Genomic DNA, 27,126 nt, shown 5'->3' with positions numbered 1-27,126 from the left:
GGGGCGGCGCTGACAGTCTGGTCCGCGCCGGGCAGCGGGCGCAGCAGCGGGCAGGCGGCCGGCAGGCACACGGAGGCAGAGCCCGGCCGCACGCGCCCCGGCCCGCGCCCAGCGCCGTGCCCCAGCCCGCCCGCGGGCGCCCACCTGCCGCCCCGACGGGAGGCCCCCCGCGGCCGCAGCCGCTGCCCCGGGCCGGGCGCCCGCGGCGGCACCATGAGTCCCCGCTCGTGCCTGCGTTCGCTGCGCCTCCTCGTCTTCGCCGTCTTCTCGGCCGCCGCGAGCAACTGGCTGTAAGTCGGGCCGGGGCGGGGCGGGGCGGGGCAGGCCCCGGGGGCAGCGGCCGGTGCCAGGCGGCGCGGGGCAGCGGACGCGGGGCGCCCGGCAGGTGTCTCCGCCGCGGGACCTGAGGCTCGCTCGCTCCGCTGCCGCCGCCACGACCCCAACTTCCCTCTGCACACCCGGGCTCCCCTCCTGCCGGGGTCCGGCTCCCTGTGCAGAGGCGGCAGGGAGCCGGACCCCGGCAGGAGGGGACCCCGGGTGTGCAGAGCCGCAGAGGCGGCAGGGGTGGCGGCGGCAGCGCCCGGCGGCACCCATAGGCGGCTCGGGGAGCTCGAGTGCGCCAGGGGTGCGAACGCGGGGCGGTGGCCCGAGAGGGGCGCGGGGAGCGGGGTGCAGCTCAGCAGGGCTGACAGGTCGCCGAGGAAGCCCATTGCAGGGAAGGGCTCCGGGCCATAATAGCAGGTTAATCCCGAGAAGTCCGGAGCGAGCTCCCCGCGCGAGCTGCGCCGCGCTGCGGGCTGGGCTGGAGGCGTGCAGGGACCTGTTTCTGCTTGCGGGGCGGGAGCGGGAGATAGAAGGAAGGGACCGGGACGCCTGGTCTCTCAGGGCCCGGGGCCTTGGTTTTTCCCTGGGGCAGGAAGAAACTCCGTCCAGACCTTAAAGAAGATAACGGCCCCCACCTCCCCGAGTCTCGCCTGAGGAGGAAGGGGTGGTAACCGCTGGTGATCTGTCTGTTTCTCCTTGACTGGGTCTGCGCTCAGGGCGCTCCCTGGGTAGGGGCGGAAGGTTTGCTGGGGGGAGGGGAACTAAAGGGATGAGCTCCAGTGAGTGGGTGGACAGGGAGCAAGAGGACCTGCACTCCGTTCATCCCCGCTCAGAGACGGTTCCCCATGCCCCATGCTTGACCCTGGCCCCAGTTCTTCCTGCTCAGAGCTCTTGCCACCATCCGCTGTGGGCAGCCAGTGGGGAGCCAAGCTCCAATATTGATCTGAAAAGCATGGGGTGGGAAGGGGGATAGCCAACAGTGTAGCTGGGGTTTCCATGGAGACAGGGAGAGAGGAAAAAATTTTCTCTGCATCAAGAGCAAAGAACAAATATCTCCCATGAAATTGCCCCGAGTGTCCAATGGCTGTTGCTATGAGGTCATTGTGGCCATCCGGAGCCCTCCAGGCTGGAAGGAGCGTGTTCGCTGGGGTCAGAGCCACCCAGGGCTTGGGGGACGGAGGTGATGTGGAATTCTCCCAGCTGTTCCGAGAGCAAACTCCAAGGCAGCCCGAAGTGGCTGCGGAGCTTTTGTTTTTCTTGGAGCCTTAATTTGATTAACACTTCAGGAGCAGTGGCAGAGTGTACAGAAACCAGGGCACCACCACCTTCTCCCACTGCCCCCCTGCAGGCCACCCCCCTGAATGCTGCCTGGGTCGCAGAGCTGGGGAGGGAGCTGATTTGGACTTGGAGGACCCTGGAGGTCCCTGGAGCTGGTTCTTGAATGCATGCGTTCAGAGCCCGGGTCTCCAAAACAGATCTGAGCATCAGGAGGAGCAAGAACTGGGTCCCACCTGTCCAGCACTGCCAGAACCACAAAAAAGCAAAGAAAAAAAAAGTGGCAGTCCAAGCATCTGGCCCAGGCATGCATGGAAGACAGCAACATCTGCAGTGGAAAGTCGTTCCAGAGCATCTGGTCTTCAACTCATTTTACAGATGAGGAAACTGAGGCCTAGGGAAGGGAAGCTACTTGCCCAAACTCAGAGCTAAGCACTGAACCCAGGTGTTCTGGCTCCCAGGCAGTGGCCTTATACCCCCTTCCCTGAAGCTGCCCCAAAGCACAGCCAGCGTGGCCCGGGTGGCATCACCACTCACCTTCACCCATGTCCATCCCCAGAATCCCTGGATGTCCATCCCCAGGAAGGCAGCCCCGGCTTTCGATCACACGAACCATGGGGAATTCCAACAACTCAGTTCTCCTGCCTGTGCTGTTGGGGGTGGGGTGAGGAGGGGCGGCCTAGGAGGAAAAGAGAGGTTGGCAAACCTGTTCTCTGCAAGGGTGATGGTTCAGGTTGCCACGAAGCAGGTCTCTGGATGACCCAGCTGACTCCTGCTCCACCCCCGGTTTCAAGCCAAGGGTCTCTCTGCTCTGCCCAAGGCAAGAGGAACAAGGGGCTTCCCAGGACCCTCTGAAACCAGAAAGGCTATGAAGGAGAAGACCCTGGGCACACACCAAGGTTGGTTCCGATATTTATCAACCTCCATCAAGCCATCAGCTGGCCAGGAATGGCAGCGCTGGGGGAAATGGATGTCACAGCCTGGCCTCCCACAAGCCTGGAGTCTAGGTAGAGAGACATGCTAAAACCACAAATGGGTGGAACAGGGCGCATGCTCTGTGGCTGTCAGAGGAAGGAGCTGAGTGTGAGCCCGAGCAGGCAGAGAAGGACTTGGTATGAAACTGTAGGATCACAACAATAATAATTATTATAATGACTCCTGCAGCACGATCTAAACCCCAACAACGTTTCAATGCCGTTACAGACGAGAAGGCTGGGGATCATAGAGGTAACTGCCCAAGTCACCCAGCTGGTAAATGGCAGAGGCGTCTGACTGAAAAGCTGCCTCTAGAAGGAAAAGCTCGGGCAGGCAGGTGCCCCTGCAGGCATGGTGGCTGGCGCTGTGTCTTTTCAAGTGTGAGGCATGAGGAATCCTGGCCGCAAGAGGAGAGCGGACAGCACCTGCCGAGGGGCAAGGTCTGGGTTCAGCTCCTCTCCCAATCCCTGGAGTCAGGCTTCAGTCCAGGGTGGGTCTGCTGGCCGGTGGCAAGAGCCAGGGCTATCTGTTGTCTCAGAAGGGCGGGTGGCCCGGTGAGGAGGCCAGGTGTCCCGCCGCATGCAGATGTTGGACAGGATGGAGCCTGGAGCTGGGAGGGCAGCCTGAGGCCTGGACAGGGAGCTGGAGCTGTTGATTAGACTCTCTTGTCTGGCACCCAGAGGAGCTGACTGACAGCTTGTGACAGCTCCCACCACTGAGGGAGGGCCAGATACAGAGTCCCTGGGGGAAGGCTGGGACTCTGCCCTCAAGGAGGCTGCCCTGCCATGGACCTGAGCTCAGAAATATTTCTGAACGTCCCCTCTTCCCTGCACTGAGGCTGTGCCGGGAGTCAGGACATTGGGTTCCAGTCCCAGCTCTGGGCCACATATTGGGTGGCCCCTTCCTCCCTCTGGGCCACAGTCCTCAGTAGATTGTTCTGAACCCCAAATGGAAGTGCTGGGGAGGGTTAGGGAATAAATAAGCTAAGGTTTCAGGACTGCAGATCTCTCAGAGGAAGGCAGTGGGGTAGCAGGGTTCTAGCAGAATCCCACGGCTGAGGGATGGGAGCCCGTGCTGCACTCAGACAGGCCAGTGGCATGGCCAAGAAGCAGGTCTTTGAGGTCCAACTGAGTTCTGCCCTGCAAAGCTGAGTGATCCTGGACAGGTTACTCAACCTCTCTGAGCCTCAGGTTTCTTATCTGTAAAATGGTACCCACTGATCCAAATGGTGCACAAAGGTGGTTGAGAAGAGTCAGCCCATGCATGTAGTAAGCTGGCACGGGGCCAGCCACAGTGATGGAAATGGCAGCCATGCCAGCTGCTGGAACCAAGGGCTGCTGTCCGGGAGCTGCAGGGCCGTGTCCCTATCGATAGGGGTGGTGGACAAAACAAGCCTTCAGGCTGCTGCTCCCAAGCTCTGTTTATCCCAGACTGTCCCCCGCAGATCCGCTGATCTCACACAGGTAGGATCTTAGGCTGCCACCCACTTGCTCAACAAGGGTGCCTGCAGGAGCTTCCCAGAGTCAGGAAGACCTAGCCTGGCTCACAAGCCCATCTTGCCAGCCAGAGGAGTTGCTGCTGGGAGCACCTTTCAGTGCCTTGGGGAAGATGAAGGAGGCATCACACGCTTCACTGGCTCCGAGTCCCCACCAGTGTGCGACTTTGGGCCAAGCTCCCATAAGCCTGCTTGCCCGGGGCCAGGGGGCAGTTTATATCTCTCTTGGCCAGGGGTGGAGTCCAACAATCTGGGCACAACTCCCTGGGGCAGGGACAGGGCAGAGCCAGCCCAGATGTGCAGTGCCAGCCACACAAGTACAGATGTGGCCCATCTCCCCCAGGAAGTGTCCCCCTGATTCCCAGCTTTAAAAGATCCCTCTCTCCCCTCTAAATAGTCAAAAGCCCATCTCCTTAGAGCTCCTCCACGGCTCTGGGCAGTGAATCACAAACATGCTCGCCGTACTCTATAGTTCACACCAGGCTTTCTCAACCTCCATATCACTGATACTTGGGACTGGATACTTCTTCTGTGTGGGTCTTTTCTGTGCATTGTAGGATATCTAGCAGCATTCCTGACCCTTACCGGCTAGGAAGCCTGTAGCATCCCCCCAGGTGACAACACAAAATATCTGTAGATTTTGCCAAATGTCCCCTTGGAGATGGGGGGTGCAAAATCATCCCCTCAATAAGAATCAATGGTTTACAAAGACCTTTCCCAACCGATTACCTAATTTGAACCACACACCCTCCCCTCCAAGCCTCACCACAACCACTTTCAGAGGACAGGAGTATATATTGCTTTCAGCTCCACTTCAGAGGCGGAGACGTGCAGTGACTTCCCCAGGGTCATTCTGCAAATCAGAAGCAGGACTGGAATTGCTCTCACATGTCCAGATTTTACGGTTTTCATCCCCTGCCTAAACCATTTCATATTATATATAACTCCAGTGTAATAGTGTGGTTTCTTTACTGCTTCTACAAGGTTATAAACATCTGGAGGCCGTGGCTGTGACATAAACACCTCTTGAATATCTCACAGTGCCTGGCACGTGCCTGCCGGGCACTAGGTGCTCAGCCGTCTTGGATGGATGAATGGAAGGCAGGCTTGTTCCCAGAGGGTTCCCAGCTGTTGTCCAATGGTAGCCCATCTTCAAAGGCCGGGAGTAAGAGGAAGGCTCCGCTCCACTGCCCCAATGCTGGGGGATACTAAAAAGCACAGAGGTGGGTGGCAGGAAGTGAGACTGTTGCCCCCCAGATCTGCTGCTCTGCCCCTCACCCCTGGGCTGGGACAGACCCTGAGAGCCAGGTTGAGGGTTTTTCCTCCAGCACTGCAGCGCCCCAGGACCAGACTCCCCTGGGGGGGCGGGTGGCTCAGGCAGCAGTCACGACCCAGCTGTCTGCTATGGTTTGACTTTCTTCCCTCAACCCTGGATTAACAATTGAGCAACACAGCAAGCATCTGACAAGACAGTGCTCCCCAAACCTGTTGAAACTCGCCCAACTTAGGCCCTGTGAGTGCACTGAGAAAGCTGAGTATTTAGGAGGCTCCTCCTCTCATGTCTGCCTCTGGGAAGGGGGGCTTGGGCTGAGCCAGTGGGGCGCAGATTGGCCAGGGAGCTATGGGTGGGGTGACAGATGCCTGCCGTGGGCCCTCCAGTCACCCCTCCACTGCATGGAGCAGGCGCAGCTGCAGGCAGAGCTGCGACCCCAGGGTTGCTCTGCAGATTTCCACAGGAGTTGCCAGGTTTTATCTCTGAGTCCTGAACTGCATCTTCTGTGATTCAGCCAACCTCGGGAAGGCTCGCTCCCCGCCGTGACCCCACCAGCTCCCCCTCCCCCATGTCCTGGCAAACTAAAACCAAACTGTGTTCTGAAGATTCCCTGCCAAGTCAGACCCCGCAGAGGAGGGGACCTGGTCTGAGGAGAGAGAGGAAGGGAGGTGGGAGGAGGAAGAGATGCGTCCTCCAGGGGAAAGGAGCCTCCGACAGCTCACATGTATCTTTGGAGAGGCCCATTAGAACAGCGGGAATGCTGACTGGCCTGGGGGCCCTTCCCTGTGGTGACTCTGAACGGTCCCTTCAGACTCTATTTCTCACTCTGTTCGTACATGAGCCCTGAAATCCCAGGATTGGGCACCAGAGACCCTTCCCCAAGGGCTGGAGACAGCAAAGTAGCCCCTCCTTAGTTGAGTGCCCAGCTGTTTTGGTACCCCAAACTTCGAGGCATCAGAGTGAGGGGGTTCTTGGGGATTCTCAGCTCAACTCCCTTGGGGAGGCTTCATGCCAGGGATGGCCTGGGATGCCCCCATGCAAACATGTCGAGCACTTCCCCACCTCAGGGCCTGTGCTGGGCACTCAGGGCCTGTGCTGAGCGCTTAGGGCAGTACAGTACGGCGGTGGTAAAACTCCATCCCAGGGTTCCCAGAGCTGTTCCCGCAGCCACTGGAAGCAGCCCCACAGCCCTGTCACCCTAACCAGTTATTCTCTGCTTGGGGGATGAGCCACACCAAGGTTTCCTCCCTGCCCTGGTGGGGGTAGGAGTAGGTGGTCCAGCCATGGGCTCTCCCAGGATTGGGCCTTTGGAAGGGATCCCCCAAGGCCGAGGAACTCCCTAGAAACCGGGCACTTCACTCCAGGAACAGCACTGGCCCTCGACAGTTCACCTGGGGTTTCACCTGTCCCTCCTCTTTCCCCACCCTAGGTTCCCTCAGCCCAGCAGGGAGGACAGTTCAATGGTTCAGTGGCCACAGGACATGAAAGGTTCTGGGGACACAGGCTGGGTGGGTCTGCTGATCGAGGGACAAGGTATGGTCAGGCCAGCCTTCAATTTGACTCCCACTTCCCCTAGCAACACACTTGCCTTGGGGAGAGAAGGGAAGTTCTCACCTGACGGAGCTCTGGGGCCATTCAGGCTCCTGTCCAAGTGGCAACTTCGTGGGAACACATACACCAGTGCTCTGGGAACACACACAGTGAGATGGGAAATGGGGCGGGGGCTCCCAAACAGGAAGTGGGGGACATAGAGCCCTCGGGAGTGAAATGTAGGGGGCTGGGGTACCAGGATACTGGAAGTAATGGGAATTGGGAAATCAGGAGTCAGAAAATGAGGACACTGAGGCTTCCAAGGATGGAAGATGTGAGCGAAGGGTCCCAGGAGACAGGAGAGAGGGAAAGGGGCCCGAAGGTGCAGAGCAGGGCACACTGGCAGTGGAGGCTTAGGCTCCAGGGGAGGCCGCTATCTCTCTCCACCTGAGGAAATGCACCTGGGCCAAGAGAACACGGTCTGGGCCTTGACAGCCTTAAGACCATGCTAAAGCTGAGGGGTGAAGGCAGCACCCAATGCCCTGCAATCATCATGAGTGTCTCCAAAGCCTGCCCCTCTAGGGGTGCTGGACCAGTGGCAGCAACCTTCCAAGGCCCTAACAGCTCCAGAGACCACAGCCCTCAACACTCTTCCTCCAGCCCCATAACCACCCAGACATCTGTCCCCAGCACCCCTTACTCCTGAACACAGCCCAGACACCTCGCTCTAGTTCAGAAAAACATGGGCTCTAGAAAGACCTGTCATGGGAAGAATCAAGCCTCCTCCCTCAGGCCACTGTCTGTTGACTGCCGAACTTCATGCCTCAGTACCCTGGGTCCTCTTTAGCTTAGGAGCCAGAGTGACCCGTTTTCAAATCCTAACCTTCCACTGCAGGCTGTATGGCCTCAGACACGTGCTTCTCTGAGCTTCTGTTTCCTCATCGGCAAAATGGAGGGGAAGACCCCTGCCGCACCAGCCCTGCGCTGTTGCACTAAGGACATACTGAGTCACGTGACCACCAATGGCAGCACATAAGTGAAGGTCGCATGCGTCCGCTCTGTTATGCCTACAAATGGTTTCCAAGTCCCCCTGACACTCCTGAGCTTATCCTGGACACACATTGTCCCTGCCCTCACCCCACTGTCCCAGCTCTTGACGTCCTAGCAGCACCACCCACTCTACCCATCTCTCACACTCCCCAGCCTCACAGGGTCTGACGGTCGCCAGGAAACACACTCTCGAACTCTGCAGACCTCATCTGGAGACTGTCAAAAACCTGCCATCAGGATGGCTGCCAAGGTCATTCACTGTACCCCGGGGGAGCATGCCCTACCTCTCAGGCATGATCAGCTGAAAAAAAGATCGGGAACCCAGGTCTAAGAGGGCTGAGAGAGCCAAGCAAAAAAACACTCAAATGAGCGGAAGCCAGCCCAGGTCTAGTCGTGGGTGCGGCAGAGGGGCAGCGGGAGGAACCGGGAGAGGCTACGGGAGGGCTGGTGATGGCACCAGTGGCAGTGAGCATCTTGATGCTGCTGCTAGAACAATGCTACAGCAGGGACGAGCATCTCCTGCATGCACATGTCATTCATTTAGGGCCTCCCGGGCACAGGAATCCCAGTCTCCCCACTTTACAGATGGACAGGCTGAGGCTCAGAGACGTTCAGTAACTTGCTTCAAGCAACACAAAGATGAGATTTGGACCCAGGAGTCCCTGGTGCTTGTCCTTACTGCACCACCTGCCACGGCGAAGGCCAAGGGTCCCTGGGGCTAGAGCACCGTGAGGGGAGGACAGTAGGATACTAAGACCGTGGTTGTAGAAACATTCAAAGATCTAAAAGTGAGTGGGGAACATGGTGAGGATCTTGGAAACCAGGTGCCATCCCCCTAAGAACACAGTCCTGGATGAGGACCATGGTCACTTTTGCCCCTACCGGCCTGCATCCCCCAAGGCAGGTCTGTTCAGCAGCCACTCTGTTTTCTTCCGGCTCCCCCTCCCACCCACTTGGCCTCCTTCCTCCCTGGTATCGCAGGAACGACCGCTCCTGAGGAGGCTCTAAATGTGGCCCAGGCAAGCAAGGAGGCCAAAGGGAGGGGGTAGAGAGGCCTGGGCTGGCGTCCCAGCCCCCACCTGGACACCCGCAGGGCCACCAGGACACTGATCTGCTTGGCCTCCCAAACGCTCCAGCTATTTCCCGTCCCCTCTCCTCTTGACTCACAGAGTAAGAGCCGGGAGGAATCGCAGAGGTGCAGATTTTCCTCTAGGAATTTGTATATTTTTTTAAAAAAGCAAGCAAACCTGGAAAAGCTTGGGACAAGCCCAGCTAATTTTAGTTTCTAATGAAAACAGCAGGTGGCTGAGAGGATCTGATCTCCCTGGCAGGGCAAGGGCCCTCCAGCCTTGCAGGCTGTAGGCACGGGCCGGGCTCAGGGAGGGCCTCCTGGGAGGAGCCTACAGGACCTGTAGCCCTCGTTGGGGAAGATCAGGGCATGAGCTGGCTAGTAGCGGCAGCAGGGGTGGCCTGGGCTGGTGTGGTAACCTGATCAATGGCAGGGCCATGGGTAGAGTCCTGGGTGGCCAGGGCAGCAGGCAGCAAATTGCTAAGCCTGTACTATGCAGTGGCAGGAAGGAGCCTAAATTGGGGCACTGCAGCCAGGACAGGAGAAGCCTCTGGGATGACCAAGGCCCTGCACAGCCTGGCCTGGCCCACCCATCATGCCCTGGCTCTCTGTCACTCCTAGAAAGGGCTGGTGCACTCCATGTTTGAGCCTGGCCTGGCTCCAGGGTCAGCGGATGGCACACGTGTCTCTGGGATTGAGCCACCCTAGGGTGCTGGAAGGGGATTCCTGAGGCATCCAGGACTAATCAGGCCTTGCTCTGATGGGTCTCCATGTCCTCAGCAGACCAAAAGACCACGGCAACCCCCACATTCCTCCTTCATCCCTATCCTTCCCCATCCTGAGCACTCTGCCAGGGAGCAAACAGAGGGAACCCTGACAGAATAGAGCCCTCCATCCTTGATGCAAGCATTTATTAAACACCTTCTTTGCACCATCCCCTGTGCAAGGCACCAAGGGTGGTGTTAGCCCATTCAGCAGGTAAATGAAGCAGATCCACCGCCAGGTACAGAGGAAAGAAGGTTAAGAGTCGGAGCTAGGTTTGCACTGCAGCTCACAGCTCTAGCTGTGGAACTTTGAGCAGGTCACTTTGTCTCTGTATCCTCAGTTTGCTCATCTGTAAAATGGGACCAGACACTAGCTGGATACTGAAGCGGGCAAGCAGAAACATTATGGATGAGAGCCTATAATGCCTGGGGTTCTCACTCTCTAGAGCCAGTGCCCAGTTCCATTTCCAGCCCTGGCACCCAGCCCTGCCCAGGCGAGACCCTGGGGTCTGGGGGAACAGGGGTGGGGGTGGGGCTGGGCCTCATGTGTACGGAAGGGGACAGCTGCTGTGCCAGATGAAGGCAGGGGCTGGGGGTGGGCACTGGTGCCAACGGAAGAGGTTGCTCAGCTCCTTCCTGGAAGCTGGCCCAGTGACTCATGGCCACGGCAGCCCAGCAGCTCACCCGAAGCCCCTGTGACTGTCATTCAGCCTGTCTCCCCTTGCAGCGTTCCGAGCCTGGGTGGGGGGGATGCGGGTGGCTCCCCTGCCCTGGCCCATCTCACTACTTGTTCAATGGCAGAGACACATCTATCAGCCTGGCATGGGGTGAGCAGGCCCCTGAGGCCGGGCCACACCCTACCCTGCCAGCAGAAGGAGGCCCACTCCGACACTGGGAAAGTCCATATGGACTCCCCCAGTTTACTGTACCCAGGAGGAGACTGGCTCCAAGTATGGCAGAGACTTGCCCAAGGTCATAGTGGGTCGGGGCTGCTACCCCTGCCCAGAGAACCCCTGCCCTGGGGTGCCTCCCTTGACTAGAGGCCAAGCACCAGCACAGCCAGACACAGCCTCCTTGACTGCAAGAGGCAGGAACAGAGGCTGAGTTGGGGATGGGCCAGCTCTGTGCCCCCACATCACAAACAGGGCCCCCACCCTTCTCCAAAAGGCCAAGCCTGGGTCTGAGCAGGAAAGGATCCAACATCAGGCTCAATTCCTTGTTCCCCCAGCAAGGGACACCTGTGGCCTCCTGAATGTGGACCTGGCCCACCGCCAGTAGTCGGGCTCTTGGCGCCCCCTGCAGGCCAAAAGCAACAGGTGGGACTGGCTCACAGGCGATCCAGGGCTAGGCAGAGGCAGGGGAGCACACAGGCAAAGCTCTCTGCCTCCAGATACAGGCTCTGGTGCCTTTCAGCCCCCTTCCTGACCTTGCCTTCCCTCTAAGGGGCTCCAGGCTCCTGCCTGGGCCTGGTCAGGACAACACCATTCCGTGCATCCCTTGGGCTGTACCTGATAGAGAGGAAGGAGAGGCGGGGAGGCCCCTGGGAGACCAGGAATGCAGGGGGTGGGGAGGGGAGGTTGGCCTTCCTCAATCTGAGACCACTTCGCACTTGCCCCGTGCTGTGCATTTGCCCCCACAATTACCTGGCACCTAAGATGTACCTGACAGCCAGGTGTGTCACACAACAAATCATGGGCATTCCTCTCAGCACCCCTCTGGGTGAGAACCATTATCTCCATTTACAGATAAGGAAAGCCAGGCCCAGGCACCACAGCCACGGGGAAAAGGAAACATGCTGGCGATCGATGCCACAGTGAGGAGAGTGGCATCCCTGAGTCAGAGCTCCCTATGGCTGAGAAGGAAACATCACCCATACCTATCCAGACTGCTCTCCAGACTAGTGCCCGCCTAGCCTCCCAGCTGCACCTGAGGCATATTAAAACCTCAGATGCCCACCAACCCCTGCCTGGGCTGGGGCCCAGGCACCTCCACTTTCTACAACCCCTGCACATGTTTCTGAGGCACAGCCAGATGCAAGAACCATTGCTTGGTCTGACCCACATACCTGACAAACTTAGCTGCTGCCTGCGAACCTCCAGGGATGGGGAGACAGCCCCCAACTGCACCCTGGCTAGCATCTTTGGGTTGAAGAAACCCAGCTCCCAGAAGCTTCTGGCCCTGGTGTCAGTTCTAGTCTGTGAGCCAATACTGTCTCTATCCAAGTCTGTGAAGCCTGGCAAACACCATGTTCAAGTCCAGCTCAACCTCACTGGCCATGTGGTCCTGCACACAAGGCAAATCACGTAACCTGCCTGCACCTCAGTTACCTCCTCCTTCAAATGGGAGTTGGTTGGCTTTCTGAGAGGATTAAATGCAATAATGTAAAGTCCTTAGCTCAGTCCTAAGTTCCATAAAAGTTAGCTATACTTGTCATCAGAAAAACTTCCCATAAATAGGTCTTTCTATATACTTTCCTATTTGCTCACCATTCATTCATTCATTCCCTCATTCTGCAAACAAACGGCAACTTCCTGCCTTGTTGCCTCGGGCCAGTGTCAGGCTGTCTCTGACACACAGATCCCTCCTGCTCCAGATAGCAAAGCAGTTCTTCGACTCAGACAGAACCAGTGGTCCTTTCTCTTATTACAGATGGGGAAACCGAGGCCCAGAGAACAGTGACCTTCCCTTTATCCTTCTTCAAACAAGACATTGGTGCCGCTTCCTTGATAAGATGCAACAGCTTCTTCACTGCCACCCCCAGAAAATCCCCGACCCTTGGGAGACTCAGTTTGCTGAGCAAGCCCGGGGGGAGGCCTGACTCAAGACACTCACTCTTTTTCCAGAGCCTTCATTCTGTGTGGCTGAGGCTAAAGGTAGAGCCAGGCCTGGAGCTTCCTACTGGGAGGCATGGGAAGGCCCCCCTCCATCTCTGGGCCTCAGTGTGCCCACCTGTAAAACAAGGGGTCTGGGCCAGATCTCCTGTTGGGGAATATTCCTTAGGTGTGATTCTCTGTATTCTGTTGCTCCTCCAAGAACCTGGAAGGCAGCCTTGCCCTGGGAAGTGATCAGATGCATCTCCCACTCACCAGATGGGAAAGGGGGCCTTCCAGAGTCACCACTCGGCTCTCCTCTCTCTCGGGCTGCCTCTTATGCACCTAATATGCGCACTTGGCCCTGGCTGGGGACACTGGGGTGAAGGGTAGGGCAGGCTGAAGAGCAATGGTTAGAGCACAACCTCTGGGTTGTCCAGACCCAAGCTCTAATCCAGGTCTGCCCTTAGAGCTTAGAGCTGGGTGACCTTGAGCCAGTCACCACATCTCTGAACAAGACCTGAGACTTATGTGCTCAGTTAATGCGAGCTCCCCTTCCCTCATGAGGGGTACAGCTTCTCCCTCGCAGGGCCCTTCCCCAGCTCCCATCCCAATGGCACTTTCATGTCTTGCTCCAGGTCCCTTTACCTCCTGGCCTAGATCACAGGGGTCAGGGCCCTTCCAGGCCCCTTGAATGCCACCAAGGAGGACAGGCAGGAGAAAGACCTATGAGTTTGAAGGGGCTTGAAGCTCAGTTCTGGCACTTGCTATCTGTGTCACCTTGGGCCTGTCACCCTCTTGGCCTTCATTTTAGAATCCATAAAATGGACCAAGTGTGGTGGCTCACGTCTGTAATCCCAGCACTTTGGGAGGTGGGAGTGAGCGGATCACCTGAGATTGGGAATTCGAGACCAGCCTGACGAACGTGGAGAAACCCTGTCTCTACTAAAAACACAAAATTAGCTGGGTGTGGTGGCATACATCTGTAATCCCAGCTACTTGCGTGGCTGAGGCATGAGAATCACTTGAACCTAGGAGACGGAGGTTGCAGCGAGCTGAGATCGTGCCATTGCACTCCAGCCTGGGCAACAAGAGCAAAACTCTGTCTCAAAAAAAAAAAAAATAGAATCCATGAAATGGGCATAATCATGACCACCTCATAGATTTGGGGCAAGGATGCAACAGGCCGAAGTGCAGCCACGGTGCACGGCACTCAGGAGGTGACCTATAACCGTGGTGCTCTCATCCTCCACTGAAATCGAAACACTCACAGCCCCTCCTCCCACCTGTGCCTGGTCCCGGAGCACCTTCACAGAACTCCTTTCATCAATATCACAATCCTTGCAATAACCCTCTGAGGAGTAGCCATCGCTGTCCCATCTCCACAGCATAGAAACTCAAGGGGCAGAGGGGAGAGCACGCTGCGCTTCCATATCCTGACTACCACTGGACCCTAGCCCGTCACTGCCCTCATTGTCCCACCTCCAAAGGGCTGCAGTAATGACACTGGTCTCCATCTGGTGGTCCTAGGATGTGGCTGGCAGTGAGGATCTTGGTGTTGTGGCCAGAAGGTGGGCCAAGATCACTGGGGTTCCTGCCTCGGGCAGGGAAAGAGACACCCTGGGCAGACAGCGGCTCCAGCCTCCTAGCTAGAGGGCATCTCGGCAGGAAACACTTGAAGCTCACAGCCAGGTTGGGGTAAGGTCCTGGCACAGACAGTGGCACAGGGCCACCAGGGCAGAGAGGGATCCCGTAGGGGCTCAGTCAGCTTCCCTCCCACAGTTGCTGCCTGCTTTGCCTGACTTGAGATACAGGCCTTTAGTGGAAGATGGCATCTCCACTCCCTTGGTGCTCCTAGAGCTGGGCGAGAGGGTTATAACTGGATCCAGAGAGAAGTTGGCAGCCAGGCCCAGTCACTGGGACGAGTCAGTTCCCAGAGGCCCGGGCTGAAGCGCAGACCTGGTCCTGGGCCAGGAAAGATGAGGAGGTGGGCTCTGCATTGCATGCCACCCTCTCCCCAGGTACCTGGCTAAGCTGTCATCAGTGGGGAGCATCTCAGAGGAGGAGACGTGCGAGAAACTCAAGGGCCTGATCCAGAGGCAGGTGCAGATGTGCAAGCGGAACCTGGAAGTCATGGACTCTGTGCGCCGCGGTGCCCAACTGGCCATTGAGGAGTGCCAGTACCAGTTCCGGAACCGGCGCTGGAACTGCTCCACACTCGAATCCCTGCCTGTCTTCGGCAAGGTGGTAACACAAGGTGAGAGAAGGGTGTGTGGGGCTGCAGGGGAGCCTGTGGTGCCAGGGCGTGGTCCCAGGCAGGAGGTGAGATGCTCGTGAGCAACAGGACTATTACAGGTCAGTTCTGAAGCAAAACCAGCACAGGGCCCAAGTGAGGGCATAAAGGACACAGAGCGTTGGAGGCCCAGGGACAGGAGGATGATCCAGGTGGGAGGCACATGTGGGACGGGGGCCATCGGAAGAGGCGGCAGCTCTGTGCTGGTTCAGCACTCAAAAGCATGCAGTGTTTCAGGAGAGCTGGCCTCCTGGAAGTGTAAGCAGATGATGAAGGAAGAAACTGAGACTCGGGCAGGGTACAGGACTGACTTGCCCAAGGCTCCTCAGAGGGAGAGGAGCAGTCAGGGCTCAGACCTGAGGCTCTGAACCCCCAGCCCAGTGCTCTTCCCACCCCAGCACTTGGGCCCATCCCATTCCTTGGTACATCTGACCAACCCTATTGTGCACCTCTAGCATGGCCAGGCCGAAGATACAGGGATGAGCAGAAACAGGCACATGGAGGTTAGGTAGCTTGCCAGAGGTCACAGAACTAGAAAGTGGCAGAGCCAGGACTTAACCCCCGGCAGTCCCGCTCCAAGGTCTGAGGTATTTCCCTCGATGAGGAAACACTGTGATCAAGGGGCCAGGGGAGCCTGTGGGAGCACAGTGTGGACACCACCCTGGCTGGGGCTGGGATGCTCAGGGAAGGTTTCCCCAAGGAGGTTGGCCCTCAGCTGAGACCAGACATATGAGACAGCATGAAGCCAAAATCAGTGGGGCCAAGCACATTCTGTGGAGCTGGAAGTCTCCTCCAGAGGTCACTGGCCAAGCCCCTGCCCTCGAAGAAGTACTCTAAACCACGGGCCCCTTTTTCTACTTCCTGAGCATGAAACTGACACTTCCGAGCCACTAACCATCGACAGGGCCCTTTGACTTGCTCAGGCAGCAGGACGGGGTTGCCTGGGCCAACCCTTCTCCTGGCACCTGTGGTCCTGGACAGCCCGGGCTGCTGAGCTTGTGGCAAACCATTTGGATGTTGCTGGAAACCAACTGTGATAGAAATTTGGAAGCCATTCTCCTAGGAGCTAGCATGGGCCAAAAAGGCAATGATCTCGTTTGGCATTGCTGAACATTGCTGCTCTGGAAAAGAATCAGAGACCTAGTGAGCAGCCTGGCAGTGGAGGATTTCCCAGGATGGCAGTGCTGCCTCCAGGGGCCCAGGGCTGCCTGGTCGATGGGGCCCCAGAACCAGCCTCAAACAGCAGCCCCAAGGCCTGAGAAGCCCTTGCACACAGTACGTGTGTCTTGGACAGATCGGTGGATAGACTGGCAGATTTCATATGGCAGGCTGTCACCCCCTCTCCCCACCTCCCTTTCTACATGCAATGCCCTCTACTCCAAACACCCAAGCCCCTTCCTGAGGGCTCAGCAGTTCCCTCCTCCACGACACCTTCTCAGCTCTTCCTTCTGGGTTCCAAAGCTCTTTGTTCTTGCTGTGTGATTTTTTTAAATCATAATTTCAAACTTACAGAAGAGTTGCAAAAGTAGTAAAAGGAATTCCTATATCTTCTTCACTCAATTCACCGACAGCTTACACTTTCACCCATTTGCTTTGTTATTCTCTTATTTAGAGAGATACACACATTTTTGTCTAAACTACTTGTGTTCCCACTGCTTCTGGCACAACTTTTAGATTGAAATGTGCATCTCCTCACCCAACTCCATTCCCCTAGCACAAGGATTCGAGCCCTTTGAAGGCCTCATTGACCTGTTTCTCAGCATGTGGCAAAGCCTGGCATGGAGAAGACAGTGGATGCCATCTAATGACAGAAAGCAGATCGGAGTCGAGGACTCAAAGGGGCAAGGAAGGGGGAAACCTGGAGCAATGCTGGCCTGAAGCCATCATGGGTACTCAGGACCCAGAGAAAAGCCCTCCTTACCTATGTGGGAGGAACGAAGGGGGCACCCAGCACAGGCTCAGCAAGTTCTGAGGAACGCTGATATTCCTACTAGGGCTGGGTGTCACCTGCTCTGGACTAAAGTCTGAGTGGTGGAGTCAAAAGTCCAATCCCCTTTGCAGAGGGACATGTCAAGGTGCCGAGACTAGGCCAGTCACACCCAGCAGGTGCCAGTCACACTTGGAGGAAGAGGCTGAGCTCTGCTGACTCATCAAACTCCTCCCTTTTGAAGTTTTTGTTCTCTTCCCTAGTAAAATTCCTCTTAGAAACTTCTTAATTTGTCTCCACTGACTAAGAGGAAAAGGGGCTTGTCCCTCCTGAGGTCCGAGAGGAAGTCCTGCTCTCAGAAGGTCCAGGGATTGGCTGGTGAGGCAGATGGAGGAAGGGCATGGACAAGCATGACCCCCGACAAGTAACTGTACTCCCCTGAGCATCAGTGTCCTTGCCTGGCACCAAGACCACATGCAGACCCACCTCATGAGGCTGTCCTGGAGATACAGTGACTTAATGCATGGCAAGCACTGCGTGTAGACCCTCACCCAAGAAGGGTGCCTCCTGTCACCAGCTGTTGTCACCTGCAGCAGCCAGTGTAAGTGGGCCTCACTCACATGCCCAGCCCTCAAGACTAGGGACATGGCTGGAGCCTGCATACATGAGCGGCCTGGCTGGGTTGTGGCATCAGACATGGAAGACAGAGCTAACAGACCAGACCAGCCCCCATGGGGACTGAGAGGAGAGAAGGAGCCCCCATTTGTTGAGGGCCTATTGTGTGCTATTGCATCAGGTCACCCTTGTGACACTGAGTTTATAGTCCTGTTCTCCCACATCACAGCTGAGAACGGAGACTCAGCAAGCAGAGGGTGGGAATACCCCCAGCCCTGGGCCTGCCAACTCTTGGCTGGGAGATTCTGAGCAAGGTCTGTGCCCTCTCTAAGTTTCAGTGTCCTCCTTGACAACCCCAGGACCAGCCTCCTAGGATTCCCATGAGGATCAGGGAGATTAGGAACGGCTAACTGACCCCCTCAGGGCTCAGGGCTGGGAGGTCCCACTGCCAGCACTGCCTCAGGTCTCAGCCTCCCCTGCTCCTGGCCTGGAGGCAAGAAGGACAGTGAACTAATAAAGAACGGTGAGGCAGGTGTGTGTAATTTGGGGCAAAACTGTGTGTTCTAGGCTGAAAATCTACCAAAAATTTGGTGAAGATGGCATCTGGCATGGCCAGGAGTGTGGGGATCAGTGGTTCTTGGCTGAGCAGGTATTCAGGGCTAGATGTGGGATGGCCTCTGTGTTTTAGTCACCTCTTAATCCCAAGGCCTATTAAAATATTAAATGAGCAGGCCCTGCACATAAAAGGTAACTGATATTCAATGAATCATTAAATACTGAATGAACTGATAAATATCAAATAAACCAATAAATATCCATTGAACCAAAGGGTATGAGGGTGGGAGGGAGGCTATAGGGCCTGGCAAAGGTGTGTGGGGCCTCCAGGTGGGCTGGCCTGGGCAGGATGGGAGAGGTAGGAAAAGCAATAAAAACTCCCCTTCTGCTCTCCTCCATCTGTAGACAGCACCGGGCCTCCTCTGCATCTACCATGTCTCATTCTACGACCTTGAGCAAGTCCCTGTCCTGAGATGAGGGACATGATGAATTCTGAGGCCCCTTCAGGCTCTGACTGCTGTGGCTGGGAGGCCATGTGGTACCCTGGCCATAGCAAAGCAAGGGTCCAAACCCAGGCCTGTGTGTCCATTCCCCATGTCTAAACCATCTAGGACACTTTCCTGACTACAGCACCACGCAGACCTAAGAAGCAAATGTTCTGTAGTCCTGGGTGTGCCGCACTAACACCTGCCCTCTCACCTTTGTCCTCAATATTGGCATCACACTGGACCCAGTAATGGGCTGAACATTTTTTTCTCCTGCATGACCTCTGTGGCCAGCCTTTTGATGCCTAAGTTACAGAAGATCTGGGGAGAGGGTACCCCAGAGAAACTCCCAGACTGGGAATGCCTTGAGGCTCCAGTGGTCAGACACACACAAGACAATTAGAAGATAAAGCTGGTGACATCCTGATTCTGACGCGTGGGGCAGGGAGAGAGAGGTGCGAGGTCTGGCCTGCTTCAGTGGCATTATCTCCGTGTTAGAGGTGAGAACACTCAATTCAGGAAGGCTCAGAAGGAAAGGTCACACTGCTAGTGAGAATCCAGTACAACTTTTCCTGTGAAACCTTTGCTCTTTCCCTTATCCTATGTTGTCTCTTAAATCCAAAAAAGCTTCCTAGAGATGGTTTCAAGAAAGGGTGGGGTTTTGCACATCTAAGAGAGTAAAGGGAACTGGAAAGGCAGACTGAGCAGGGATAGAGGTTGAAGAATGGGGGATAAGGTTATCCTGGGAAACAGTGCCTGTCCTGCCCCAAGACTCCAGCTAGGCCTCACCTCCATCAGGATACCTGCTCTGGCACCCAGGGGATCAGCAAGCCTATGGCTTCATTGCCAGTCCAACTCAGCCTTAGCCAGTTCTCCAAGCACTCCAAACTGCTCAATTACCCTTCCTTCTCCCGTATCTGGGAAAGACTTCACAAGTGATATGCTCTAAAGAGCACAGGCTGAGTCTGACAGGCCTTAGTGCCAATCCCTACTTGGTCATTTACTGCCTGAGGGACTGAGGGCAAGCCACCAAGCCTCAGCTTTTCTTCTATAGAGCAGAGCTGAAGAGAACTGATTACTAAGACTGTCATGAACCTTAGGCAGCACACAGCAGGCCCTCAGAAAGAGTGGCTGTTACTGGATCTACAGAATAACTGAATTCCCAGGCAGTGCAGCCTTAGCACCTTGGAAAAGGTGGCATTGAGGCTGGACCCAGAGGACGCACAAGTATTTAGACCTGTGATGTCAGGGGCCGGGGATGCTCTGGGAAGAAGAAACAGTGGAAGAAAGGAGTTGGGTATGGGAAGGGGCAAATGGCCGTATGAAAAAGGAAGAACACCATAGAGAGTTCTGCCTTACCCTGGCCCAGGAAAGGACCAGGTGAGGATTGCCTTCCTCCCTTGGAAAGCCCCTGGCCAGGGCACAGGATCTGTCACCTTGCTAGGGAACCCCTGCTGCTACCTGCCCAGGTGGACCATAGGTCTTTCTCTATGTCTGAGTGACCCCCGGGAGAGTGCTCTGCCAGATCCTCCTCGAGCAAGCAGGGCTCCAGCCTGGGCACCTGGGCAGAGGTGAGGAGCTGGGAAGGGCCACCACACTGGAGTCCAAGGCCTGGAAGCCAGGACTAGGTGGAGGCTAGTGGAGGAGCCTCCACTAGCCTTCTGACGGAGGCTTCTGAGGAGCCACCGTCAGCTATAGGGGCATGGGTGCTTGCCCACATCTTCCAGACTTTCTGGGGCCTCCTGTGCTGAGCCCAGAGGCCAACTGCTCACCATCCCCCAGTAAAGAACCCACAGAAGAAATTGGGCTTGTACTACAGCATGTGAATTTTGGTGGTGGCAGGGGGACCCTAAGGAAGCCCTTCTTGGCTCCATATGTGGGAGGTGGAATTAACTGCATGTGTACTCCCAGGGGCTCAGGGGCTCTGGGAGGCAGAATAATGTCAAGTTTGAAAGCTCTGGAGTCTGGCTGCCTGGGTTCAAATTATTGCTCCACCACTTCCTGGCTGGGTGTTGTTGGACAAGTTGCTTCACCACTCAGTGCCTCAGTTTTCTCATCTGTCAAAGAAAGATGAAAGTATCTACTTCATAGGGTTGTTAGGACAAGTATATAATATATGTAAAGCGCTTAGACAGAGCCCAGCACATGGTAAGCTGCCTATAAGCTTTAGCTCATTATTATCTTCCTTCCAGAATCTCTTCCGTCAGGCCCATCCCAAGCTGAGAAAACTGCAATGTTCTTGCTCCCGAGGCCAGAGCAAAAAGAACCTGGAGTCTCAGTGGATGAATGTTGGTTTGGGGAATGAGGCAGAGGTCTCTCTGAGCAACCTCCCTACGGATCCTGCACCCCAGGGACCACCAGTACGCAGGGGAGATCAGCCTGGAGCTGGGGTTGGGCAGGGGCGGCCTGGGAGCCAAGACCAGCAGAGGAGGAAGAACCACGCGAGGCCAGGCTGAGGCGACCCGCCAGTCTCATCAGCCAGTCCCGTCTCCTTCTTGATTTCCCTTCCCCCTTGGTCTTTGGGGCAAAGATTTGTGCTGGTTCAGGCCTGGAAATACCAGAAATACCAGAAACTGAAGTTGTCTCTCTTTGGGCGGCCACAGCATAAAACCAACCAACATGATCCTGCTATTAACCTCGATTAACTTGCAGAAGACTCCGTTTCAGGCTGTCGAGGCTCCATTGCTCCAGCCAAGCCCCCCAACGCTGGCCCAAAATGGCCAAGCCAGGGCAGAGAGTGGGCAGTGGAGAGTGGGTGGTGGGCACTATCGCCAGCTCAAGGCCGAACCAAGAACAGGGCGTCCTGAGTGGTCGGGGACTGAGCTGCCTCCCACCCCAGTGCTCAGCCTCTACTGCCTCTGTCCACAGACAGGCACAGAGAAGGTGATTGTTTCCATCTGACCATGGCGACTGCTCCCTGGGGCAGCCAAGAGCACAGGCCTGGGTGTCACAGAGGTAATTGCCAACCATGAGGCCAAAGCCTGCCCCCCTCCGCTTCTGCGGACACAGACACTCCAGCAAGAGACAGAAGGACAGTCACAGCACACAGAGGCCTTCCTTACAGGGTCCAGGAGGGGAGCATAGCCTGCTGTCTGGTCACACACCCAGCCAGCCATGCATACTCCAGCTCACACAGTGTCCCCCACCCCCAGAAAGAAAGTCCACAACAGCTACACCCCCAAGGCACAGTTCTTAGGAGGATAAAAACATCCATTCAGGCAGCGGACGAGGGCCGGCACCAAAATAGAATCACTGAGAAGTCATGGGGCAGAGGCAGACAGACGCGTGCTTGAGTCTTGGTTCCGTGGTACTCTGGCTGGGTGACTGGGACCAAATCCCTTCCCCCACTGATCCTCCATTTCCCCATCTATAAAATGGGATAAAATGAAGCCCCCAGTGGTGGAAGGCTTATGCATAATAGGTAGCTCCTAATTAGCCACAGTAGGGGTCAGGGGTTACGAAGAAGCTATTGTTATTGCTGTTTACTCTAAGAAAGCAAGACGTTTTCAGAAACAGGCCCAGTCTGAGGAAGGGGCAGGATCATAAGGTGGGGTGACTCCTCAGAGCCCAGTGGGGCCAGCTGGGGAAAGGAAGCCAGACCTGGGTATTATAATCCAGTCCTTCTTCCTACCTGCAGCCTTGGCAAGCCAGTTCACCTCTCCCAGCCTGTCTGGTCTTCCATAAACCTTCACAAACCTTCTGGGGAGGGAGCAAGAACAGCTTCCCACAGGAGTTGGGAACACAGGCTCTGAAGCCAGACTGTCGGCTGGTTCAGTGGCCTCAGAAAAGCCAACGAGCCTCTCTGTTTAAATGGAGATGGCAATAATACTTGCCTCCTGGGGTGGTTGTGAGGATGACAGGATCCTCATGCGTGACGAGCCCTAAGCCTTGCCTGGTAAAGAAAGCAGATCCAGCTATTGGTGTGATAAGAACCAGCGGCGTGGGGTGCCTAGCACACAATTTCTACCTGTCTTGCTCCCTCCTGGCTTCCAACATGCAGGAGGCCCCATGTGCCCCTCCCTTTCTACAAAGGAGGGTACTGGGAGGAGCCCTGGGACCCAGCTCTGCCCTCCCTCTGCCTCCCACAGGCACTCGGGAGGCGGCCTTCGTGTACGCCATCTCTTCGGCAGGTGTGGCCTTTGCGGTGACGCGGGCATGCAGCAGTGGGGAGCTGGAGAAGTGCGGCTGTGACCGGACAGTGCACGGGGTCAGCCCAGAGGGTAGGTACAGGAGGTGGTCAGAGTGGGAGGGCAGGGGTTTTGGTCTTGGCTCTTGCTCACCCCAGCCCTCTCTGTGCCCACCACACCCCAGGCTTCCAGTGGTCAGGATGCTCTGACAACATCGCCTACGGCGTGGCCTTCTCACAGTCATTTGTGGATGTGCGGGAGAGAAGCAAGGGGGCCTCATCCAGCAGAGCCCTCATGAACCTCCACAACAATGAGGCCGGCAGGAAGGTAAGTGTGGCACTACCCCCACCAGCAGTGGGGCAGGGACAGCGTGCGCAGGGCCCTACACACTCTCCTACCCACACGGCCACTCAGAAAACATTTCTGCAGGCTCTTGCCAGCACCTGGCACCTTCTATAGGCCAGTGGGGTTCAGGTCAGGCCAGGTGAGGGCACAGACAGGTGGACAGGTGTTACAGAACAGGGTAAGTGGCCCCCTCCATACATGTGCCACCGCCATACACATATGCACATGTATGTCCATCCTTGTCTCTCACACATACTCACTCTCCAAAGCAGCAGCAGAGCTAGGAGGTGAACCTTTCTCTCCATCACCACCAAGATTATGTACCTAACTGCAACGCCACCTGCCTACCAATGCCTGCTCCCCAAGGTTCCTGTAAAGGGCAAATGCAGCAGTGCTCTCCCCACCCAGAACCTGTCACTCACTGTTAGTAGGACACCATCCTTAGTGCTTCTCTTTCATCAATTCCCAGTGTTCCAAGTGCAGGGGCAGTATCTTATTCACCTATCCCAATACTGCTTAGCAGCCCAGTCCCACAGAATTCTAAGAGGAAGCACGACAGTAAATCTGACTGCAGCATCAGCCCCAGGGCCTCTCCCCTGCATCTCCTGATGGCCCCTCTCCCCTACCCTCTCCCACAGGCCATCCTGACACACATGCGGGTGGAGTGCAAGTGCCACGGGGTGTCAGGCTCCTGTGAGGTGAAGACGTGCTGGCGAGCCGTGCCGCCCTTCCGCCAGGTGGGTCACGCACTGAAGGAGAAGTTTGATGGTGCCACTGAGGTGGAGCCGCGCCGCGTGGGCTCCTCCAGGGCGCTGGTACCACGCAATGCACAGTTCAAGCCACACACAGACGAGGACCTGGTGTACTTGGAGCCCAGCCCCGACTTCTGCGAGCAGGACATGCGCAGCGGTGTGCTGGGCACGAGAGGCCGCACGTGCAACAAGACATCCAAGGCCATCGACGGCTGTGAGCTGCTGTGCTGCGGCCGCGGCTTCCACACAGCGCAGGTGGAGCTGGCTGAACGCTGCAGCTGCAAATTCCACTGGTGCTGCTTTGTCAAGTGCCGGCAGTGCCAGCGGCTCGTGGAGCTGCACACATGCCGGTGACCGCCTGCCTAGCCCTGCGCCAGCAACCACCTAGTGGCCCAGGGAAGGCCCATAATTTAAACAGTCTCCCACCACCTACCCCAAGAGATACTGGTTGTATTTTTTGTTTTGGTTTGGTTTTTGGGTCTTCATGTTATTTATTGCCAAAACCAGGCAGGCGACCCCAAGGGCACCAACCAAGGCCTCCCCAAAGCCTGGGCCTTTGTGGTTGCCACTGACCAAAGGGACCTTGCTCGTGCCTCTGGCTGCCTGCATGTGGCTGCCACTGAACACTCAGTTGTTATCTGTGTCCATTTTTCTACTTGCAGACTTAAGGTGGAGTAACAAGGAGTATTACCACCACATAGCTACTGACCATGTCATCGGGGAAGAGGGGCCTTATGGCAGGGAAAATAGGTACCGTCGATGGAAGTGACAGCTCTGGAAAAAAGAACTCTCAACTCTCCAGCACCCATATACACACGGACTCCTGGCAGCTTAGGCCTAGAAACCATGTCTCTCAAATGCCCTGAGAAAGGGAACAAGCAGATACCAGGTCAAGGGCACCAGGTTCATTTCCACCCTCACATGGGCAGCTAGCGGTTCCATCTCTGTGGGCCGTTCCAGGCAAGAGGGAGGTGAAGGCAAGAGAAGGCTGAAGTCCCACCCTAGAGTCCAGCCTGCCCCAGCATGCCTCCTAGGAGGGAGACACTTCATCACTCCTCAGACCCACCTAGGCAGGCATATAGGCTACCATCCTGGACCAGAGATCCCGGCTGTGCCTTTGCAGTATGCCCGAGTCACCTATCACAGTGCTGTTCATCCATGAAACTGAAAATCAAAACAACACACACACACACACACACACGAGAGAGAGAGAGGGAGGAAAGAAAGGGCTGTGCAGTAAAGTCCTCTCCCATTATGTTACTCAACACAATTTATTGAGCAAATACTATGTGTTCTAGGCAGCCCTATACAGGCCACCTCACTTGATGGCCACAACAGTCCTGGAAAGCAGACAAAACAGGAATACTAGTGCCCATCTGATAGCAGAGAGGGCAATGCTCACTAGACCTCACAGCAAGCTGGATGCAGAGGCAGAGGCAGGAGAGTCCTCCAGCCAAGGCTCCTCCTTGATTCTTGTACACAGAGGCAGAGAAACTGCAGGTCTTCTTGGGTCTGAGCCTGGGGCAGGGGGGTTCTGGCTAGAGGAAAAGGGAAGGGAAGCAGCAAGAGCCAGAGACCACAAGCTGAGCTGGAGCCTACGTGGTTCCTGAGGGCAGAACAGGCTCTGAGAGAAGACATGAACAGCTGGAAGGCTGACAGTGAGGTCTCAGCAGTGTACCCATCCCTAGCACCTCCAGGTCCCTGGGGTCCCAGGTACCATGGGTACTGCAAGATTTCCCAAGAAACAGCACCAGCAACCCAGGCCTGATCCTGTGCAACCGCCAAACCATCAGGAGCCCAGCCCAGGCTTGTGAGCAGGACATGCAAGGAGCAGGACCTTGCCCCTGACCCAGCTGCTTCTCAGATGGGCTCCCAATCAGCAGAGGAACTTGCTGTCAGCCCAGTTCCCAGGCTGCCCACACTGGGGCTCTAAGTTTCAGGTCTGAAATCTTGTGCTCTGTGATCCCATTTGGGGTTCCCACACTCCAAGCTCTTGGCTCCTGTGTTCAGTGGCTGAATTCAACACCCGAGTTCGGAATATGGGCTCCGGCCTGCAGAAACTTTTCTCCAGGTATTGTGGTTTGTGCCTCCTAGTGTTGCCTCCCTCATGAAGACAGGGACAACACCTTTGGCCTCCAGCCAAGATCTCTGCTCAATGTCCATACAAGGAGGAAGCCAAAACCAAGTGAGGTGTGGAGCCACATTCAAATGTGGGGATAATCTTGGGGCAGGCCAGCTCTGATGTGGATGAAAAGCTGCCCAGCTGGGTCCACTGCTCCTCTGGCTAACTGTTCAGTTGTCCACTAAGCCCAGAAAAAATACTATCCCTCACTAGCAGAAGTCAGACCCAGAAAAAGGGAAGTGAGGAGCCCTCCCCTCCCAGAGAAAAGAGCTGAGCCACTCTCCCCATCCAAGGAACAGTAGGTCCAGGCAGGATACTGATATGATGGGAACTGCCCTTTTCACCTGCCAGGAAGCTCCTAAAGCAGATCTTCCTGGGGTTCTGAAGGTTGCGACCTAGGTTAATCAGATCAGATTCTAGGAACCACTGCCCAAGCCGACCACCACCAGTGCTGCAGAGGTCAAAGGAATCCATAGCCACAGAAAAAGGAGCTTTTTTGGACACGCCCAGCTCCAAAGGATCCTGGGGGAACTGGCACAACCCTTACATAACCCACCCCCTCTTGGCCCCACCATGGCCTGGAAATTGGCCAGAGGGTCCACGTCCTGCCCAAACCACTCTCCTCTCATCCCAAGGCAAAGGTGATGTCCTTAGGCCTAGGGCTAGATCAACCCCAGCTCTGGATGCTGCTAACCCATTCTGCTGCCCCATCCCATCCTCCAGTTTTTATACTAGGCTCTTTGCCATTGTGATGTCCTCATGACATAGTCTGATGCATGATAAAACGATTATTTCTTTATCTTGCAATTGTGACAGTGACTTTTTTTTATAGAATAGGGAGAAGAGACTTGGAGAAGGACATGAGAATAGCAGATAAATAGTAGCAAATTCTTTATGTAGGGGCCCCTTTGCCTTGTTAATAGGTGGTTTGAGGGCCACAAAGACCCAACTGCATGCCTTCATGCAGCTTTAACTTCAGAAAAGCTTCCCTTTTAATACACAAAGGCTTCTTCATGTGCGTTTCACTGTGTCATGACCAGCCACTTAAACCTTGGCCTGGTCAGATCTTTCAGGAGTGTTGATGTGGAGTAGAGGGCCTGGTAAACTGGGTACTGACAGGGAGGTAGGGGATGATGGAAAAGGATTTAGCTTCTGTCCTGCAACATGGGAATCCAAGGCCTGTGGTTTACAGGTAAACGCCTGGATTAGAACCCAGTTAGAATAAGGAGTCTGGTGGAAAACTTCATATAACTCGTCTAAAGCCACAGCCAAGGGAACTCGCTGCTGATAGGGAGATCCAGGGTAGCTTCTCAGGAACCTCCATTCTGAGTGAAGTCCTC

At 56.0% G+C, this 27,126-nt stretch overlaps 1 protein-coding gene across 1 annotated transcript; it reads left to right on the top strand.

The window, feature by feature from the left end:
- Nucleotides 1-14: 14 nt before the first annotated feature.
- WNT4 (Wnt family member 4) lies at nt 15-26,593 on the top strand. The gene is made up of 5 exons (XM_035308087.3): nt 15-290; nt 14,587-14,822; nt 22,529-22,660; nt 22,752-22,894; nt 23,551-26,593. The coding sequence occupies exons 1-5, from the start codon at nt 214-216 to the stop codon at nt 24,016-24,018; spliced, it is 1,056 nt and encodes a 351-aa protein (XP_035163978.1). The 5' UTR covers nt 15-213; the 3' UTR covers nt 24,019-26,593.
- The last annotated feature ends 533 nt before the right edge of the window (nt 26,594-27,126 follow it).

Source organism: Callithrix jacchus, chromosome 7 (assembly GCF_049354715.1).
Source record: "Callithrix jacchus isolate 240 chromosome 7, calJac240_pri, whole genome shotgun sequence".
NCBI classification, from domain to species: Eukaryota; Metazoa; Chordata; class Mammalia; order Primates; family Cebidae; genus Callithrix; species Callithrix jacchus.
The sequence above is the reverse complement of the archived record's forward strand: the minus strand, read 5'-3'. Positions and strand labels throughout refer to the sequence as shown.

Bases quoted from the DNA above. Each gene is read 5' to 3' on its own strand.
- WNT4 (XM_035308087.3), top strand. From the start codon at position 214: ATGAGTCCCCGCTCGTGCCTGCGTTCGCTGCGCCTCCTCGTCTTCGCC. The intron at 291-14,586 runs GTAAGTCGGGCC...CCCTCTCCCCAG, and splicing joins GCCGCCGCGAGCAACTGGCT to GTACCTGGCTAAGCTGTCAT. The intron at 22,895-23,550 runs GTAAGTGTGGCA...CCTCTCCCACAG, and splicing joins ACAATGAGGCCGGCAGGAAG to GCCATCCTGACACACATGCG.